The sequence below is a fragment of the Lethenteron reissneri genome, chromosome 39, assembly GCF_015708825.2.
Source record: "Lethenteron reissneri isolate LAM-NWPU_2019-01 chromosome 39, ASM1570882v1, whole genome shotgun sequence".
Taxonomy (NCBI): Eukaryota; Metazoa; Chordata; class Hyperoartia; order Petromyzontiformes; family Petromyzontidae; genus Lethenteron; species Lethenteron reissneri.
In genome coordinates this window covers 5,912,965-5,931,076 of record NC_083817.1, presented here as the reverse complement: position 1 = coordinate 5,931,076, position 18,112 = coordinate 5,912,965, and the positions used below count along the sequence as shown (strand labels likewise).

General features: G+C 42.7%; 1 protein-coding gene and 16 non-coding genes across 17 annotated transcripts in view; 7 read left to right on the top strand and 10 right to left on the bottom strand.

Annotated features, from left to right (window-relative positions):
- Positions 1 to 16,538, bottom strand: part of FBXO4 (F-box protein 4) — a 51,351-nt gene extending 34,813 nt beyond the window's left edge. The window contains 2 exon segments of the mRNA XM_061567738.1: positions 15,564 to 16,158; positions 16,231 to 16,538. Of these exon segments, the coding sequence (XP_061423722.1) occupies positions 15,564 to 15,824 (261 nt within the window). The 5' untranslated portion in view covers positions 15,825 to 16,158; positions 16,231 to 16,538.
- Positions 1,073 to 1,144, bottom strand: TRNAQ-UUG (transfer RNA glutamine (anticodon UUG)). Its single transcript has one exon. It is a non-coding gene; the product is annotated as a tRNA-Gln (tRNA).
- On the top strand, positions 1,522 to 1,593 carry TRNAQ-CUG (transfer RNA glutamine (anticodon CUG)). Its single transcript has one exon. It is a non-coding gene; the product is annotated as a tRNA-Gln (tRNA).
- On the bottom strand, positions 2,253 to 2,324 carry TRNAQ-UUG (transfer RNA glutamine (anticodon UUG)). Its single transcript has one exon. It is a non-coding gene; the product is annotated as a tRNA-Gln (tRNA).
- Positions 2,711 to 2,782, top strand: TRNAQ-CUG (transfer RNA glutamine (anticodon CUG)). The gene has a single exon. It is a non-coding gene; the product is annotated as a tRNA-Gln (tRNA).
- TRNAQ-CUG (transfer RNA glutamine (anticodon CUG)) lies at positions 3,743 to 3,814 on the top strand. Its single transcript has one exon. It is a non-coding gene; the product is annotated as a tRNA-Gln (tRNA).
- Positions 4,475 to 4,546, bottom strand: TRNAQ-UUG (transfer RNA glutamine (anticodon UUG)). The gene has a single exon. It is a non-coding gene; the product is annotated as a tRNA-Gln (tRNA).
- TRNAQ-CUG (transfer RNA glutamine (anticodon CUG)) lies at positions 4,933 to 5,004 on the top strand. The gene has a single exon. It is a non-coding gene; the product is annotated as a tRNA-Gln (tRNA).
- TRNAQ-CUG (transfer RNA glutamine (anticodon CUG)) lies at positions 5,965 to 6,036 on the top strand. The gene has a single exon. It is a non-coding gene; the product is annotated as a tRNA-Gln (tRNA).
- Positions 7,293 to 7,364, top strand: TRNAQ-CUG (transfer RNA glutamine (anticodon CUG)). The gene has a single exon. It is a non-coding gene; the product is annotated as a tRNA-Gln (tRNA).
- Positions 7,922 to 7,993, top strand: TRNAQ-UUG (transfer RNA glutamine (anticodon UUG)). Its single transcript has one exon. It is a non-coding gene; the product is annotated as a tRNA-Gln (tRNA).
- On the bottom strand, positions 8,775 to 8,846 carry TRNAQ-UUG (transfer RNA glutamine (anticodon UUG)). The gene has a single exon. It is a non-coding gene; the product is annotated as a tRNA-Gln (tRNA).
- TRNAQ-CUG (transfer RNA glutamine (anticodon CUG)) lies at positions 9,732 to 9,803 on the bottom strand. The gene has a single exon. It is a non-coding gene; the product is annotated as a tRNA-Gln (tRNA).
- TRNAQ-CUG (transfer RNA glutamine (anticodon CUG)) lies at positions 11,031 to 11,102 on the bottom strand. The gene has a single exon. It is a non-coding gene; the product is annotated as a tRNA-Gln (tRNA).
- On the bottom strand, positions 12,035 to 12,106 carry TRNAQ-CUG (transfer RNA glutamine (anticodon CUG)). Its single transcript has one exon. It is a non-coding gene; the product is annotated as a tRNA-Gln (tRNA).
- On the bottom strand, positions 12,769 to 12,840 carry TRNAQ-UUG (transfer RNA glutamine (anticodon UUG)). The gene has a single exon. It is a non-coding gene; the product is annotated as a tRNA-Gln (tRNA).
- On the bottom strand, positions 13,672 to 13,743 carry TRNAQ-CUG (transfer RNA glutamine (anticodon CUG)). The gene has a single exon. It is a non-coding gene; the product is annotated as a tRNA-Gln (tRNA).
- Positions 16,539 to 18,112: the final 1,574 nt, after the last annotated feature.

Here is an 18,112-nt window from a genome sequence, read left to right as displayed (position 1 = left end):
ATAATAGGATTCATTTGTCAATAAAATTTACTTTAAACCTCAACAAATGCAAATGATTTAGCACCTACGGACTAGAGTCACTAGACTTCCAGGTGCAGCTCTTATGCAGAAAGCATAATTAGAACGATTTTTCTGTGGTGCAACGGGGACTTATCTATTAGAGAGGGTGGATAATATGGGTTTTTGAGGTTGTGTATTTGAAGAGTTTCACTGTCATTTTACTAAAAGTCAATTAGCCGTTTACAAAATGTATTGTTTGATCCTACCAAAGTTTGTATTTTCCTTCGTTCAAGAGATTTTGAGTTCCGAATCATATTTTAAAAATGCATATATTTAGCCAGGCTCTACCGAGATTTCAACTCAAAACGCAGGATTCAGAGTCCTGAGTGCTAACCATTACACCATTGAACTCACCACAGCTCAGTTCACAAATCCTTAGCAGGCGCCGTTTCCTAGTTCGCCTTTAACGCACTGAAAAGTGTCACGTTAACGGCCTTCAGACAAATCAAAGTCTTTACTGCACTCACTCCTTGGAGGGCTTAAGCTCTGCATGTTGGTCAGTGATTCATCGATTCAGGATAATATATGGTGCAAAAAATAAAAAACCTCCACCGTCAGCAGCCACGATCTATCCATAAAGATATCCCGCACATTGCGCAAATTCACATCGGGTGAAGAAACAATCAACTATCCATTTAGCGTCTGCATGCGTGATTATCTAATCACTCCATCTCTGGTGCACATGTTCTCGGGCACTCAAACCTGAGCCAGCACACTTCGATTTAACACAGGCAGGAACAACAGTTCCACACTGCCCACCAGGGATTATTTGTCTGTTGGTTGAAGTGCGTCACGTGACCGCGAGCTTTCTGTTGTGCCACGAATGCGCTGTCCAACCAAGTTCCTACCTGCCCACTCTGAAGGAACGTGTTTTATGGATGTACTGCCTCCTGGTCATACGTTTACACAATCATAAAACATTATCAAATGTGTGAACATTGTGCGTGTTAAACCCTGTTTTTCTCTCCCCAAGAATTTATTTAAAAGCAAATATAAAAAAAAATGCTTCCTCAGGTTCCACCGAGATTTGAACTCAGATCACAGGATTCAAAGTCCTGAGTGCTAACCATTACACCATGGGACCTTCAGACGGAAAACTTGTTACACAGTCAACACGAGAGTGCGTTCAACCAATTGTATTAAATCATTAATAATACAATAATGCTGCTTCTAACTTTTTTTAAGAATGAGTGGTTGCTGTTAAGAAGTTAGTAGGGCAAGTGTGCCGGTTCCAGATTGGAATGGTTATTAGCACTCAGGACTGAATCTTGTGAACTAAGTTCATATATCGGTTGTAACCTCGCCATGTTTAAAAACATTTGTTGTTGTAGTTTTGTAATTAAAATCACGAGATGTGAGTTTTAACATGACTTAAGGATCTAAGGCAGCCTGTGTATCTGGCTCGATTTGCCTTCACTTTTTCTCAATTCTCACTTGTGTAATGAACCCAGTTAATCACTTGGTTCCATGGTGTAATGGTTAGCACTCAGGACTCTGAATCCTGCGATCCGAGTTCAAATCTCGGTGGGACCTTCCCATAATTTTACGAATATTTATATTGTACTTTTGTTACAATTAAAATCTTGAGTTCTGAGTTAACGCGTTCCTTCGGAGTGGGCAGGTAGGAACTTGGTTCAACCAATCCGGGAGCGTACATGTTTGGGAAGGGCACACCTCTGGTTGGCTGCTGGCTCGTGGTCACGTGACGCACTTCAACCAATCTGAGAGCGTACGTATTTGGGCGGGGCTATGCACGACAGACAAATAATCCCTGGTGGGCAGTGTGGAACTGTTGTTCCTACCTATATGACTCCATCTCTGGTGCACATGTTCTTGGGCACTCAAACCTGAGCCAGCACACTTCGATTTAATACAGGCTGGAACAACAGTTCCACACTGCCCACCAGGGATTATTTGTCTGTCGTGCATAGCCCCTCCCAAACATGTACGCTCCCGGATTGGTTGAAGTGCGTCACGTGACCGTGAGCTCTCTGTCGTGTACGAATGCGCCGTCCAACCAAGTTCCTACCTGCCCACTCCGAAGGAACGTGTTTTATGGATGTACTGCCTCCTGGTCATACGTTTAGACAATCATAAAAAATTATCAAATGTGTGAACATTGTGCGTGTTAAACCCTGTTTTTCTCTCCCCAATAATATATTTAAAAGCAAATATAAAAAAAATGCATCCTCAGGTTCCACAGAGATTTGAACTCAGATCGCAGGATTCAAAGTCCTGAGTGCTAACCATTACACCATGGAACCTTAACATGGAAAACTTGTTACACAGTCAACACGAGAGTGGGTTCAATCAATTGTATTAAATCATTAATACAATAATGCTGCTTCCAACTTTTTTAAAGAATGAGTGGTTGCTGTGAAGAGATTATGAAGTTAGTAGGGCAAGTGTGCCGGTTCCAGAGTGGAATGGTTATTAGCACTCAGCACTCTGAATCCTGTGAACTAAGTTCATATCTCGGTTGTAACCTCGCCATGTTTAAAAACATTTGTTGTAGTTTTGTAATTAAAATCACGAGATGTGAGTTTTAACATGACTTCAGGATCTAAGGCAGCCCTGACTGTGTATCTGGCTCGATTTGCCTTAACTTTTTATAAATTCTCACTTGTGTAATGAGCCCGGTTAATCAGTTGGTTCCATGGTGTAATGGTTAGCACTCAGGACTCTGAATCCTGCGATCCGAGTTCAAATCTCGGTGGGATCTTGGAGTCATTTTTTTGTGGTAAGTTGCAATTCTTCATTCAATAATCGTAATAGAAATTGAGTTTCGTGCTTGCTTCGGAGTTGTTTTCTTCTCGGGTGTTACAAGTTCAAATAAGTTATTGAATGTTTAAAGATGGCCAGCATTTGCACGTTTAAATATGGCCAGATGTCAGTACAGTGATGCATCGAGTCTATTGTGCTCCAGGAATGAGTAGTTTTCTCTAAGTACGGACCAATCGTTTCGTTTCCTCTCACTTGTTGGACACTTTGAACACTCAACGATAGTTGGACTAAAGTAAGCAATGTCTCATGTCCACCGAGCTGAATAAAGGAAACAGATTCACGGTGAAATATCCCTGCTCAGAATCTTAACAAATAACTCGGGAAATATCCTCCAAGAAAAACGTACCTGTATCTTATGCAGTCCATGGTTCAATAGAGTTTTGCTGTGAGTGTATAATTCCAGCAGCATTGATTCATAACAAACAAACTCTGGACCGGTTTCAACCCGGTGTCTCCATCAGCAAAGTCATGTTTAAATCAATACTGAACTGATGAGGCAGTCCAGAGTTTGCGTGTACTTAATGCTGCTGAAATAACCAGAGGATTATGTAAGAAATAGTTTCATTTTTTCACGTGGTATTTATATTCTTCACAAAGAGGCTAATTATTTATCCTAGATTTGAAGCTTTCGTGACTGCAAGTATTCATACTCTTTAAGTTTTTTCGGTAAAGTCACGTAGATTAAAAACTACATATTTTTATTTATTTTTATCTACGCGACTTTACCGAAAAAAATATTTTTATTATTTATTGTATCTTACGTGACTTTTCCGAAAAAACCTAAGAGTCTAATTATTTATCCCCATATGAAAAGTATTACCACGTTAATGAATGGATTCCTTCGAGTTTGATGGCTCACACACACTGGGGTTGGCTTATCGGCCCAGCAATGCATGGCGGTTCCATGGTGTAATGGTTAGCACTCAGGACTCTGAATCCTGCGATCTGAGTTCAAATCTCGGTGGGACCTTCCCATAATTTTTACGAATATTTATATTGTACTTTTGTTACAATTAAAATCTTGAGTTCTGAGTTAGCGCGTTCCTTCAGAGTGGGCAGTTAGGAACTTGGTTCAACCAATCCGGGAGCGTACATGTTTGGGAGGGGCGCACCTCTGGTTGGCTGCTGGCTCGCGGTCACGTGACGCACTTCAACCAATCCGAGAGTGTACGTGTTTGGGAGGGGCTATGCACGACGGACAAATAATCCCTGGTGGGCAGTGTGGAACTGTTGTTCCTACCTATATGACTCCATCTCTGGTGCACATGTTCTTGGGCACTCAAACCTGAGCCAGCACACTTCGATTTAATACAGGTAGGAACAACAGTTCCACACTGCCCACCAGGGATTATTTGTCTGTCATGCATAGCCCCTCCCAAACATGTACGCTCCCGGATTGGTTGAAGTGCGTCACGTGACCGTGAGCTCTCTGTCGTGTACGAATGCGCCGTCCAACCAAGTTCCTACCTGCCCACTCCGAAGGAACGTGTTTTATGGATGTACTGCTTCCTGGTCATACGTTTAGACAATCATAAAAAATTATCAAATGTGTGAACATTGTGCGTGTTAAACCCTGTTTTTCTCTCCCCAATAATATATTTAAAAGCAAATATAAAAAAAATGCATCCTCAGGTTCCACAGAGATTTGAACTCAGATCGCAGGATTCAAAGTCCTGAGTGCTAACCATTACACCATGGAACCTTAACATGGAAAACTTGTTACACAGTCAACACGAGAGTGGGTTCAATCAATTGTATTAAATCATTAATACAATAATGCTGCTTCCAACTTTTTTAAAGAATGAGTGGTTGCTGTGAAGAGATTATGAAGTTAGTAGGGCAAGTGTGCCGGTTCCAGAGTGGAATGGTTATTAGCACTCAGCACTCTGAATCCTGTGAACTAAGTTCATATCTCGGTTGTAACCTCGCCATGTTTAAAAACATTTGTTGTAGTTTTGTAATTAAAATCACGAGATGTGAGTTTTAACATGACTTCAGGATCTAAGGCAGCCCTGACTGTGTATCTGGCTCGATTTGCCTTAACTTTTTATAAATTCTCACTTGTGTAATGAGCCCGGTTAATCAGTTGGTTCCATGGTGTAATGGTTAGCACTCAGGACTCTGAATCCTGCGATCCGAGTTCAAATCTCGGTGGGACCTTGGAGTCATTTTTTTGTGGTAAGTTGCAATTCTTCATTCAATAATCGTAATAGAAATTGAGTTTCGTGCTTGCTTCGGAGTTGTTTTCTTCTCGGGTGTTACAAGTTCAAATAAGTTATTGAATGTTTAAAGATGGCCAGCATTTGCACGTTTAAATATGGCCAGATGTCAGTACAGTGATGCATCGAGTCTATTGTGCTCCAGGAATGAGTAGTTTTCTCTAAGTACGGACCAATCGTTTCGTTTCCTCTCACTTGTTGGACACTTTGAACACTCAACGATAGTTGGACTAAAGTAAGCAATGTCTCATGTCCACCGAGCTGAATAAAGGAAACAGATTCACGGTGAAATATCCCTGCTCAGAATCTTAACAAATAACTCGGGAAATATCCTCCAAGAAAAACGTACCTGTATCTTATGCAGTCCATGGTTCAATAGAGTTTTGCTGTGAGTGTATAATTCCAGCAGCATTGATTCATAACAAACAAACTCTGGACCGGTTTCAACCCGGTGTCTCCATCAGCAAAGTCATGTTTAAATCAATACTGAACTGATGAGGCAGTCCAGAGTTTGCGTGTACTTAATGCTGCTGAAATAACCAGAGGATTATGTAAGAAATAGTTTCATTTTTTCACGTGGTATTTATATTCTCCACAAAGAGGCTAATTATTTATCCTAGATTTGAAGCTTTCGTGACTGCAAGTATTCATACTCTTTAAGTTTTTTCGGTAAAGTCACGTAGATTAAAAACTACATATTTTTATTTATTTTTATCTACGCGACTTTACCGAAAAAAATATTTTTATTATTTATTGTATCTTACGTGACTTTTCCGAAAAAACCTAAGAGTCTAATTATTTATCCCCATATGAAAAGTATTACCACGTTAATGAATGGATTCCTTCGAGTTTGATGGCTCACACACACTGGGGTTGGCTTATCGGCCCAGCAATGCATGGCGGTTCCATGGTGTAATGGTTAGCACTCAGGACTCTGAATCCTGCGATCTGAGTTCAAATCTCGGTGGGACCTTCCCATAATTTTTACGAATATTTATATTGTACTTTTGTTACAATTAAAATCTTGAGTTCTGAGTTAGCGCGTTCCTTCAGAGTGGGCAGTTAGGAACTTGGTTCAACCAATCCGGGAGCGTACATGTTTGGGAGGGGCGCACCTCTGGTTGGCTGCTGGCTCGCGGTCACGTGACGCACTTCAACCAATCCGAGAGTGTACGTGTTTGGGAGGGGCTATGCACGACGGACAAATAATCCCTGGTGGGCAGTGTGGAACTGTTGTTCCTACCTATATGACTCCATCTCTGGTGCACATGTTCTTGGGCACTCAAACCTGAGCCAGCACACTTCGATTTAATACAGGTAGGAACAACAGTTCCACACTGCCCACCAGGGATTATTTGTCTGTCGTGCATAGCCCCTCCCAAACATGTACGCTCCCGGATTGGTTGAAGTGCGTCACGTGACCGTGAGCTCTCTGTCGTGTACGAATGCGCCGTCCAACCAAGTTCCTACCTTTCGATTTAAAGCTTTCGTGACTGCAGGGATTCATCTTCTTAGTTCTTTCGGTAAAGTCACGTAGAAGGGAATAAAATAATAAAAATAAAATAATAAAATATATTTATATTATTACTAAGAAGAAGTTCCTACCTGCCCACTCCGAAGGAACGTGTTTTATGGATGTACTGCCTCCTGGTCATACGTTTACACAATCATTAAACATTACCAAATGTGTGAACAATGTGCGTGTTAAACCTTGTTTTTCTCTCCCCGATAATTGATTTAAAAGCAAATATTTAAAAAATAAATCCTCAGGTTCCACGAGATTTGAACTCGGATCGCAGGATTCAAAGTCCTGAGTGCTAACCATTACACCATGGAACCTTCACACAGAAATTTTGTTACACAGTCAACACGAGAGTGGGTTCAATCAATTGTATTAAATCATTAATACAATAATGCTGCTTCCAACTTTTTTTAAAGAATGAGTGGTTGCTGTTAAGAGATTATGAAGTTAGTAGGGCAAGTGTGCCGGTTCCAGAGTGGAATGGTTATTAGCACTCAGCACTCTGAATCCTGTGAACTAAGTTCATATATCGGTTGTAACCTCGCCATGTTTAAAAACATTTGTTGTTGTAGTTTTGTAATTAAAATCACGAGATGTGAGTTTTAACATGACTTCAGGATCGAAGGCAAGCCTGACTGTGTATCTGGCTCGATTTGCCTTCACTTTTTCTCAATTCTCACTTGTGTGATGGGCCCAGTTAATCAGTTGGTTCCATGGTGTAATGGTTAGCACTCAGGACTCTGAATCCTGCGATCCGAGTTCAAATCTCGGTGGGACCTTCCCATAATTTTACGAATATTTATATTGTACTTTTGTTACAATTAAAACCTTGAGTTCTGAGTTCACGCGTTCCTCCGGAGTGGACAGGTAGGAACTTGATTCAACCAATCCGAGAGCGTACGTGTTTGGGCGTGGCATCTAGGAATTGAGCACGATGTTGAAAATCAGATCAGTGATTGCAGATTTAGTGGTTGTCATGTGGAGTGATTTTGGGAGCACAGCACTCACTTTTGGCTCAACAGTCAGGCTGCCTTAGATCCTGAAGTCATATTAAAACTCACATCTCGTAATTTTAATGACAAAACTACAGAAAAATGTTTTTAAACATGGCGATGTTACAACCGAGATATGAACTTAGTTCGCAGGATTCAGAGTGCTGAGTGCTAATAACCATTGCACTCTGGAACCGGCACACTTGCCCTACTAACTTCATAATCTCTTAACAGCAACCACTCATTCTTAAAAAAAGTTGGAAGCAGCATTATTGTATTAATGATTTAATACAATTGATTGAACCCACTCTTGTGTTGACTGTGTAACAAGATTTCCGTGTGAAGGTTCCATGGTGTAATGGTTAGCACTCAGGACTTTGAATCCTGCGATCCGAGTTCAAATCTCGGTAGAGCCTGGCTAAATATATGCATTTTTAAATATTATTTGGCACTCCAAATCAAGGGCAATACAGACTTTGGTAAGATAAAAAATACATTTTGTAACGGGATAATTGACTTGTAATAAAATTACATTGAAACTCCTCAAATACACAACCTCACAAAACCATATTATCCACCCTCCCTAAAAGATAAGAGAAAAATCGTTCTTATTATGCTTTCTGCATAAGAGCTGCACCTGGAAGTCCGTAGGTGCTAAATGAGATTCCAATGGTGTAAATGCTTACTCCAAGCTCTCATACTCTGATGGTGCATTGTCTTTGAGTTGTGCGTCATCTGGTCCAACCCATGTGAGACGAAGGAAAGCTGTCTCGGGTGTGGACCAATCAACTTCAAGGACAGTGCATATTATCAGTTATGTTTGTTGTTTGCATTATGGCTGCAGGTATTGTGGTCTATGCTAACATGACTCCTTGTAAAAAAAGTGTCAGTTTTGTTGCCAGATAGAAGGATAAAAAACCAATGATCTGATTTGCATTTGTTGAGGTTTAAAGTAAATCTTATTGAAAAATGAATCCTATTATATGCGTGGTAGAGACTGATAATTATGCAGTGAAAACTAAAGGAGATAACGATGTCTTCCATATAGCTGTAGCATTGAAATGAGCTCTTGTAAGAGCTAGATGAATTTTACGAAAAATTACTAGACCCAAATTAATTTAACTTTTCAAATAAGAACTAATACATTGATTGAACTCGACATATGGAGACGTATTTATTGCTACACAAAAATACACGAGGTTCCACCGAGATTTGAACTCGGATCGCAGGATTCAAAGTCCTGAGTGCTAACCATTACACCATGGAATCTTCACACAGAAAACTTGTTACACAGTCAACACGAGAGTGGGTTCAATCAATTGTATTAAATCATTAAAACCATAATGCTGCTTCCAACTTTTTTAAAGAATGAGCGGTTGCTGTTAAGAGATTATGAAGTTCGTAGGGCAAGTGTGCCGGTTTTATAGTCCGCCTTTAACGCCCTGAAAAGTGCCACGTTAACGGCCTTCAGACAAATCAAAGTCTTTACTGCACTAACTCCTTGGAGGGCTTAAGCTCTGCATGTTGGTCAGTGATTAATCGATTCAGGATCATATTTATATATGGTGCAACAACAAAAAAAACCTCCACCGTCAGCGGCCACGATCTATCCACCGCTGGATGAAGATATCTGTACGCTGCCGCAAATTCACATCGGGTGAAGAAACAATTGATTGTGGAGCAACTATCCATTTAGCGTCTGCATTCTTTTTCTCTCAAAGGCATGAGTGCTAACCATTACACCATATAACCACCACACAACCTGTATGCATTACATATACTGGACACTGTTAACATCACAGCCTTTTAGTTAACAAAATACTTCACTTTTTTCCTAAGAGAGCCTCACCAAGTCTTAAGACTCCCCATACAGAAGTGTTTGGCCAGTGACATGAAGTCAGACGAGTTGGGGGAGAATGCTCAAAGCTCAGCACCGTTTGGATTCAACCCATTGTAGTGCTGCCCTCTGCTGGTCACCTTAACAAGTGCAATACATGCACTGCACATCCGTATACGGTACAGGAAACGAATGTTGACCAAAAACGAATTCAACAAGCCAAACAAGCGTGAGCCTCTCAATTTCCAACGACTGCGCCAATTTATCCAACTATTATATGTCAAGAATCACAACTCGTAAAAAAAAATATTAATCGCAGGTCCCACCGAGATTTGAACTCGGATCGCAGGATTCAGAGTCCTGAGTGCTAACCATTACACCATGGAACCTCCACACATGCCCAAGCTGATCAGTCAACCCGTGTGTGTTCAATCAAACTCGAAACGACAACTTTCCATTGACACGGTGACTCACTTGATCTGGGGCCGTTGTCCAGAATATAAATACCAAATAGATAAGCAGACAATCGGTCTCCTTCATATATCTGTAAACATTAAACATATTCTCACACACCCCCTCGGTCCAACGGACTTGTGGGACTGTATCGTTTAAGCAGCATTGCTTCAGTACAAGGCCGGTTGACCAGTCGAGTATTGATTTCAGCATGGCTTTGCTGATGGAGGACACTGATCGATGTTGAAAGCAGAGTTTGCGTGTTCTGAACAAAGCTGCTGCACGCGGACACCCCAAGAAGGCCGTTGGGCCGATGGGTTGTGTAGGAAAAACCTTCATCTTGGAAGATATATTGCCGGGTACTGTGTTAAGATTCTCATCAGGCTCCTGCATTGCAATATTTCACCGATAATCCGTTTACTTGATTTAACTGGCGGGTCAAATAACCCCATTGATAGACGATTGTACGGTACTCTACCGAGAGAAACCACTCAATACAGTCGATGCAATGCATTGCTGTACCACCATTTGCTGGCCATCGTAACACGTGAAAATTGTAACGAGCGCAGTCTTCGCTCACCCGAGAAGAAGAGAGAGAACGACTCTAACCAAGCACGAGGAGGAACTCCAGGCAGCCACGTGGTGAGCCGATGCCAAATCCCCGCACTCGGCTCTGCGATCCTCGACATGTTAAGGTGTTATCGGCCAATTCGTGAGTGTTTTACATCCTTGAAAGGAAACCGGTCCACCCGGAGAAAATCCACGCGTGCGAGGGGGCAACACTCGATAACCGTACAGATGGAAGGGGTGGAGTGTCCAACATTTGCTGTACCGACTTCTATTGGATAATGGGAGCTCGACGCCCACGGATATCTGGACATCTGTGAAAAGGAGCTTCATCGCTCATCGGATTGCTACAGTCTAAATGAATATTCTGATACTGAGTTTCGCAACATCACCACACTCGCGGCCCCCACAGTGCTGGATTATATTATCGGTGTGCGTAGCCACCACCGCGTGGCTACGAAATATACAATTACAGTATACAGAAAAGGGCACCAACGTTTACAAATAACTAATTAGAGAGCACATGCGGCAATTTCTATTCGGATTATTGAATTAAGAATTAAAACTTACACAAATAAAAAAAAATATATTCCTCAAGGTCCCACCGAGATTTGAACTCGGATCGCAGGATTCAGAGTCCTGAGTGCTAACCATTACACCATGGAACCGCCACGCATTGCTGGGCCGATTAGCCAACCCCAGTGAGTGTGAGCCATCAAACTCGACGGAATCCATTCGTTAACGTGGTAATACTTTTCGTATGGGGATAAATAATTAATTCCAGATTTGAAGCTTTCGTGACTGCAAGGATTCATACTCTTAGGTTTTTTCGGTAAAGTCACGTAGTTAAAAATAAATAATAAAAAGTATAAAAGTAATAATAGAAATAAAAATTAAATAATATTTATTTATTATTTAGCCTGTGTGGGGAATATAAATACCACGTGAAAAAATGAAACTTTCTTACTTAACCCATCGGATATATTTCAGCAGCTTTAAGTACACGCAAACTCTGGACTGCCTCATCAGTTCAGTATTGATTTAAGCATGACTGATTTTGCTGATGGAGACATCATGTTGAAACCGGTCCAGAGTTTGTTTGTTATGAATCAATGCTGCTGGCATTATACACTCACAGAACTCTGTTGAACCATGGACTGCATAAGATACAGGTACGTTTTTCTTGGAGGATATTCCCGAGTTATTTGTTAAGATTCTCAGCAGGGATATTTCACCGTGAATCTGTTTCCTTTATTCAGCTCGGTGGACATGAGACATTGCTTACTTTAGTCCAACTATCGTTGAGTGTTCAAAGTGTTCAACAAGTGAGAGGAAACAAGACGATTGGTCCGTACTTAGAAAAAACTACTCATTGCTTGAGCACAATAGACTCGATGCATCGCTGTACTGACATCTCCTGGCCATATTTAAACGTGCAAATGCTGGCCATCTTTAAACATTCAATAATTATTTGAACTTGTAACACGCACAGTATTTGCTCACTCGAGAAGAAAACGACTCCACAAAGCAAGCACGAAACTCAATTTCTATTACGATTATTGAGTAAAGCATTGCAACTTACCATAAAAAAATTACTCCAAGGTCCCACCGAGATTTGAACTCGGATCGCAGGATTCAGAGTCCTGAGTGCTAACCATTACACCATGGAACCACCACACTTGTGGCACGGATTACCACAATCAACACCACCATGGATTCACTTGTATCTTGCATTGGGACGTTTGGTTAACTCTTTAATTGAGTATTGTACATTATTTGGCGATGGCCTTGAAATGAAAATCAGGCGACGTTTCAGGCTGTGAAGAAGGGCAATTGCCCGAAACGTCGCCAATTATTTATTGAAGGCAACAGTGGTATTGACAAATGTATTACGTTTTTTTTTTGTCGATTATTGAGTGTTTGGAAAGTCAGACGGAAGCATCACGACGTATGGATATGGAGAAACACTCAAATTCTAGATTTGAAGCTTTCGTGACTGCAAGTATTCATACTCTTTGGTTTTTTCGGTAAAGTCACGTAGGTAGAAATAAAACAAAATAAATCACGACGTTTCGATAGCAACACAAGCGATCGTGTTCAGGTGAATATCGCGATAGCCGCAATGTCTGCTGCCAGCAGCACGATGTCTGCTGCCTCACCTGAAGATGATGGCTTGTGTTGCTATCGAAACGTCGTGATTTATTTTGTTTTATTTCTACCTCCATGACTTTACCGAAATAACCAAAAAGCTTAATCATATTCAGTTGAAATAATAACTCAGAACTCGTGATTCCAATTATTGATAAAACTACAAAAAAAGTTTTGAACATGGCTTGGTTCCACCGAGATTTGAACTCGGATCGCAGGATTCAAAGTCCTGAGTGCTAACCATTACACCATGGAACCAACTTCTGCACCAGGCTTATTACGCACGTAATGAGCCTAGTTCTGACTGCAAGGATCCATACTCTTAGGGATTTTTTTCGGTAAAGTCACGTAGGTAAACGAAAAAAAATCAATTGATTTATTATAATTTATTTTTATTTTAAAAAAGCAATTTATTTATTTTTTTACCTACGTGACTTTACCGAAAAAAACCTAAGAGTATAAAACACTCAAAGGTCAACACTCGAATCAAAACACATGGGCTGTGCTGCCCTCTCGTGGCCACATTAGCACGTACGATCTATTCACCACGAGAAAATACACCCACAGGCCAGCAAGGGGCCATCCGTGCAGTGCGTACGCATGGAGGGGGGAGGGGAGGGGGGTTAACCCAAATGCGTAGCTTGCGTATGGGGGGGTCTACTGACAATGTCCGCATAGAAAACGGAGGGAGGGGTGGTGAAGCCTCGATAATAATTTGTCTACATTGGCCCACAATTGAGTTTGATAGTCCGGCGGAGGACTATCCGTTTGCTTAAACACGTCAATATTATTAATCCTTGATCGTTTCTGCGTGGATTAAATATGGGCCGTTCTATAGGATTCTGGGGGGAGGGGGGGGGGGTCAAGCGAACGTACGCAGGTGGAGGGGGGAGTGTAAAAAGTACGCGTATGTATAGGGAGGGGTCAAGTTTTTACATTTTTTGCGGACTAAATGGATGTCCCCTAATTAACTCTCAACTAAAATTATTCCAATTTACATCAACATGAAAAATATTTTTTTCCTCTTCTGAAAAACGTGGCAAAAATATCGCAACTTGCCGAAAAATAAAATAAAGAAAAATTACCGGAAGGTCCCACCGAGATTTGAACTCGGATCGCAGGATTCAGAGTCCTGAGTGCTAACCATTACACCATGGAACCGGTACGCCCTGACACCTTCACGCAGCCTTAAGTAGCCTACGCTATGCGCACTCGCGTCTTCCATACAACGACTTTTGTTAATTTAGAACTCTGTCAGGTCTTTTAAACCCAAATTAAAGTCGATCTAACCTGGCGCGTTTCCACGTCTTTGTTAAAGACGCTCAACCACCACCCAGCGAATGACCTGGGGCACGTCATCGGCGACGCGCTTGCGGTGACCCGGATGTTACAAATTACGTCATTGCAACAACCAAGTGACGTCACAAGCCTGCCCGTGTGTTTAAGCACAAGCACGTGACGTCATCGCAAGAGTTTAGATTGACGTATCAGTAATCAGGTAAACGATTACGTCACCCAGGGTTACACAAATGACGTCACCTTTGTTTACACTCGTGATGAAACGTGCGTGACGCCGGCCGCCTACATAATTAGATTAAATCAGTGAATGGAAATCATTTTCTAACTTTAGTCACATAATAAGTAATCCGATATTATCCACTGCTGGATGAAGACCACCCTCCTCCTGGCCACCTTCACAATTGTAATGTCATCATCATCAGCATCATCATCAGCAGCTATGGTCAATCCACTGCTGGATGAGAACACATTCCACGGATTAGATCGAATTGCTCCATCTCTCAACTTAACCTCACATTAATTATCGACAGAAACTTTCACAGGAATAACAATCAGCAAGAACAACAACAACAACCACCACCATCCGCCACCTGGTGGCGGTGACGTTACCACCACGCCGCTTGTGCCAGGCTAGGTGCACTTTTGAGTCCACGTGAAGTGTCGAAGGCTCGCTGGCAGGAAGTCAAGGGACAGGTGCAACACAAAGACAAAGACGCCCCGTATAGCCTGGACAGACTGTTCGGCAAAGTGCTGTTAGAGAGCACCTATGAAGGCCGGCACGGCACGCGACCGCCTTTGTCTCCCCCAGTGGCGACGTTTACACACCGCACCAGGTACTCATTTGAGGCCGAGTAGACCTAGGGGATGCCTTAGGACAGTTTCAGATAATCGCCGCTGGTGTTGTCCGTCAGCCGCGAACCGCGACACTCACAACAACAACACTCACAACAACAACACTCACAACAACACACAACACTCACAACAACACACAACACTCACAACACTCACTCACAACACACTCACAACAATAACACTCACATCACTCACAACAACAACAACACTCACTCACAACAACAACACTCACAACAACACACTCACAACACACAACAACACACTCACAACAACACACTCACAACAACACACTCACAGCAACACACTCACAGCAACACTCTCACAGCAACACTCACAACAACACACTCACAGCAACACTCTCACAGCAACACTCTCACAACAACACACTCACAACAACACCACTCACAACAACACTCAACAACACACTCACAACAACACACTCCACGCACACTCACAACAACAACACACGCACAACAACACACGCACCCACTTACACAACACACTCACAACAACAACACACGGACAACAATAACAACAACACACGCACACACTCACAACAACACACGCACACACCAACAACAACACCACACAACACCAACACATTCACACTCACAACAACAGCACACGCACACACTCACAACAACACACAACAACACACGCACAACAACACACGCACACACTCACAACAACAACACACGCACAACAACACCACACGCACTCACAACACAACACTCTCACAACAACAACACTCACAACAACAACAACACTCACAACAACAACAACACGCGCCGCGTAGCCGAGTGTTTCACTGCGACTGTAGAGACACGCACTGGCAGCCAGTCCAAGGCGCTGTCTGGTTGCCGGGCGTCCCGCTCCTCCTGCTCCTCCTGCGGTGGTTGTTGTTGTGGTTGTTGTTGTGGTTGTTGTAGTTCCATCTCCTCCCGGACGTCCGCCGTGAACCTCCTCCGGTACGCGTCCCGCACGCCCAGCAGGCTGGCGAGCAGAGCGCGCTCCAAGCGCCTCCACTCCGGCAGGCTGGCCTCCTGCTCCTCGTGGCCCCCATCGCTCATCTCCTCCTCCTCCTCTGCCATGGACAAGATCTACTCACTGTTGTTGCTGTTGCTGCTAATGCTGCTAATGCTGCTTCCGCTACCTGTGCTACCAACTACGACTGTAGGCAAGCTACCAACGCTGTTGCTTGAATTGACGACGAGAGAGGAGCTGCTGCTGCTGCTGCTACAACACGTACAGCACTTATTGCTGCTCGAAGCGACAATAGCTCACAATGACAGCAACTGTTGTTGTTGTTGTTGTTGCTGCTGCTGCTACAACACGTACAACACTTATTGCTGCTCGAAGCGACAATAGCTCACAATGACAGCTGACATCAACTGTTGTTTGCTGCTGCTGCTGAATGGACCAAATCTACTGCAACTCTGCTGCTGCTGCTGAATGGACCAAACTACTGCAACTCTGCTGCTGCTACGTAGACAAAACTACTGCAACTCTGCTGCTGCTACATAGACAAAACTACTGCAACTCTGCTGCTGCTACATAGACAAAACTACTGCAACTCTGCTGCTGCTACATAGACAAAACTACTGCAACTCTGCTGCTGCTACATAGACAAAACTACTGCAACTCTGCTGCTGCTACATAGACAAAACTACTGCAACTCTGCTGCTGCTACATAGACAAAACTACTGCAACTCTGCTGCTGCTACATAGACAAAACTACTGCAACTCTGCTGCTGCTACATAGACAAACTACTGCAACTCTGTTGCTGCTGCTGCTGCTTCGCTCTTCCTGCTACCGGTTGACCACAACGCGTGCTGCTCCACGCACGCTGCTTTATGTAGCAGGCGGTGCCGTGACGTCACGCGCCGGCTCGCCGGGTGACGCCGCCGCCTCCACGTGGCGCGCGAGACCCACCGGTGACGTCACCGCCAGCCCCACGCTGAGCACGTGGGGCCGGGGGGGGGTTCAAGTTCATGTATTAGTACTCTTAGTTCTTTCGGTAAAGTCACCGTGTAGGTAAAAAATGAAATAAAAATAAAACAATAAAAATCACGACGTTTCGGAGGCAACACAAGTCGCCTCGACGGACCTGGTTTTCACCTGAGGACGGCTGCTTGCGTTGTGGCCGAAACGTCGTGAGAATATTTTTTTTGTTTTATTTTATTACTTCCCTTCTACGTGACTTTACCGAAAGAACCAAGAAGAAGAAGTCTCCGTCATCAGGTGGGACCGTCACCTGATGACGGAGACTTGTGTTGCCTCCGAAACGTCGTGATTTTTATTGTTTTATTTTTATAATTTTTTATTAAATTTTTTACCTACATGACTTTACCGAAAGAACTAAGAGTATTAATCATTGCAGTCACGAAAGCTTCAAATCTAGAATTCATGTATTAGGTTTAGCCCTGTGAGCCGCTCATTCGGCTCTTGAATCGGGTGCAACCGCAACAAACAAAAAATGAACAAGAAAACATCTTAAAGTGACTGTGTGACTAAGTGCAAACAGAAAATCCAAGAAAAGACAGCAAAATATTGCAGAAAAAGCACCGTACACCAACGCAATGTGCACAAATCCCAGTTCGATGTCACTTTCACGTGCACGAGAGTTTAGTGACTTAAAGCTTTCGTGAATGCAGGAATTCATATTCTCTGGAGCCTTTCGGTAAAGTCACGTGGATAGGCCCAAAAATAATTAAATAAAAAACGACGTTTCGATCCTAACACAAGCTACCGTCAACAGGTGGAAAAGGGGGGAGGGAAGCCACTAAAGGGAAGCTCTTTTTATTATTATATTTTACACGCTTTTTATTAACTCACTCTGTCTGTTGTTGTTGTATCCTCAAATCTTGTAACTCAATTTTTATCCACTTCCCAATGTGGTATCGACTGCAAACTTGATATGCAGTGAGGGAAAAAGTATTTGATCCCCTGCTGATTTTGTATGTTTGCCCACTGACAAAGAAATAATCAGTCTATAATTTTAATGGTAGGTTTATTTGAACAGTGAGAGACAGAATAACAACAAAAAAATCCAGAAAAACGCATGTCAAAAATGTTATAAATTGATTGGCATTTTAATGAGGGAAATAAGTATTTGACCCCTCTGCAAAACATGACTTAGTACTTGGTGGCAAAACCCTTGTTGGCAATCACAGAGGTCAGACGTTTCTTGTAGTTGGGCACCAGGTTTGCACACATCTCAGGAGGGATTTTGTCCCACTCCTCTTTGCAGATCTTCTCCAAGTCATTAAGGTTTCGAGGCTGACGTTTGGCAACTCGAACCTTCAGCTCCCTCCACAGATTTTCTATGGGATTAAGGTCTGGAGACTGGCTAGGCCACTCCAGGACCTTAATGTGCTT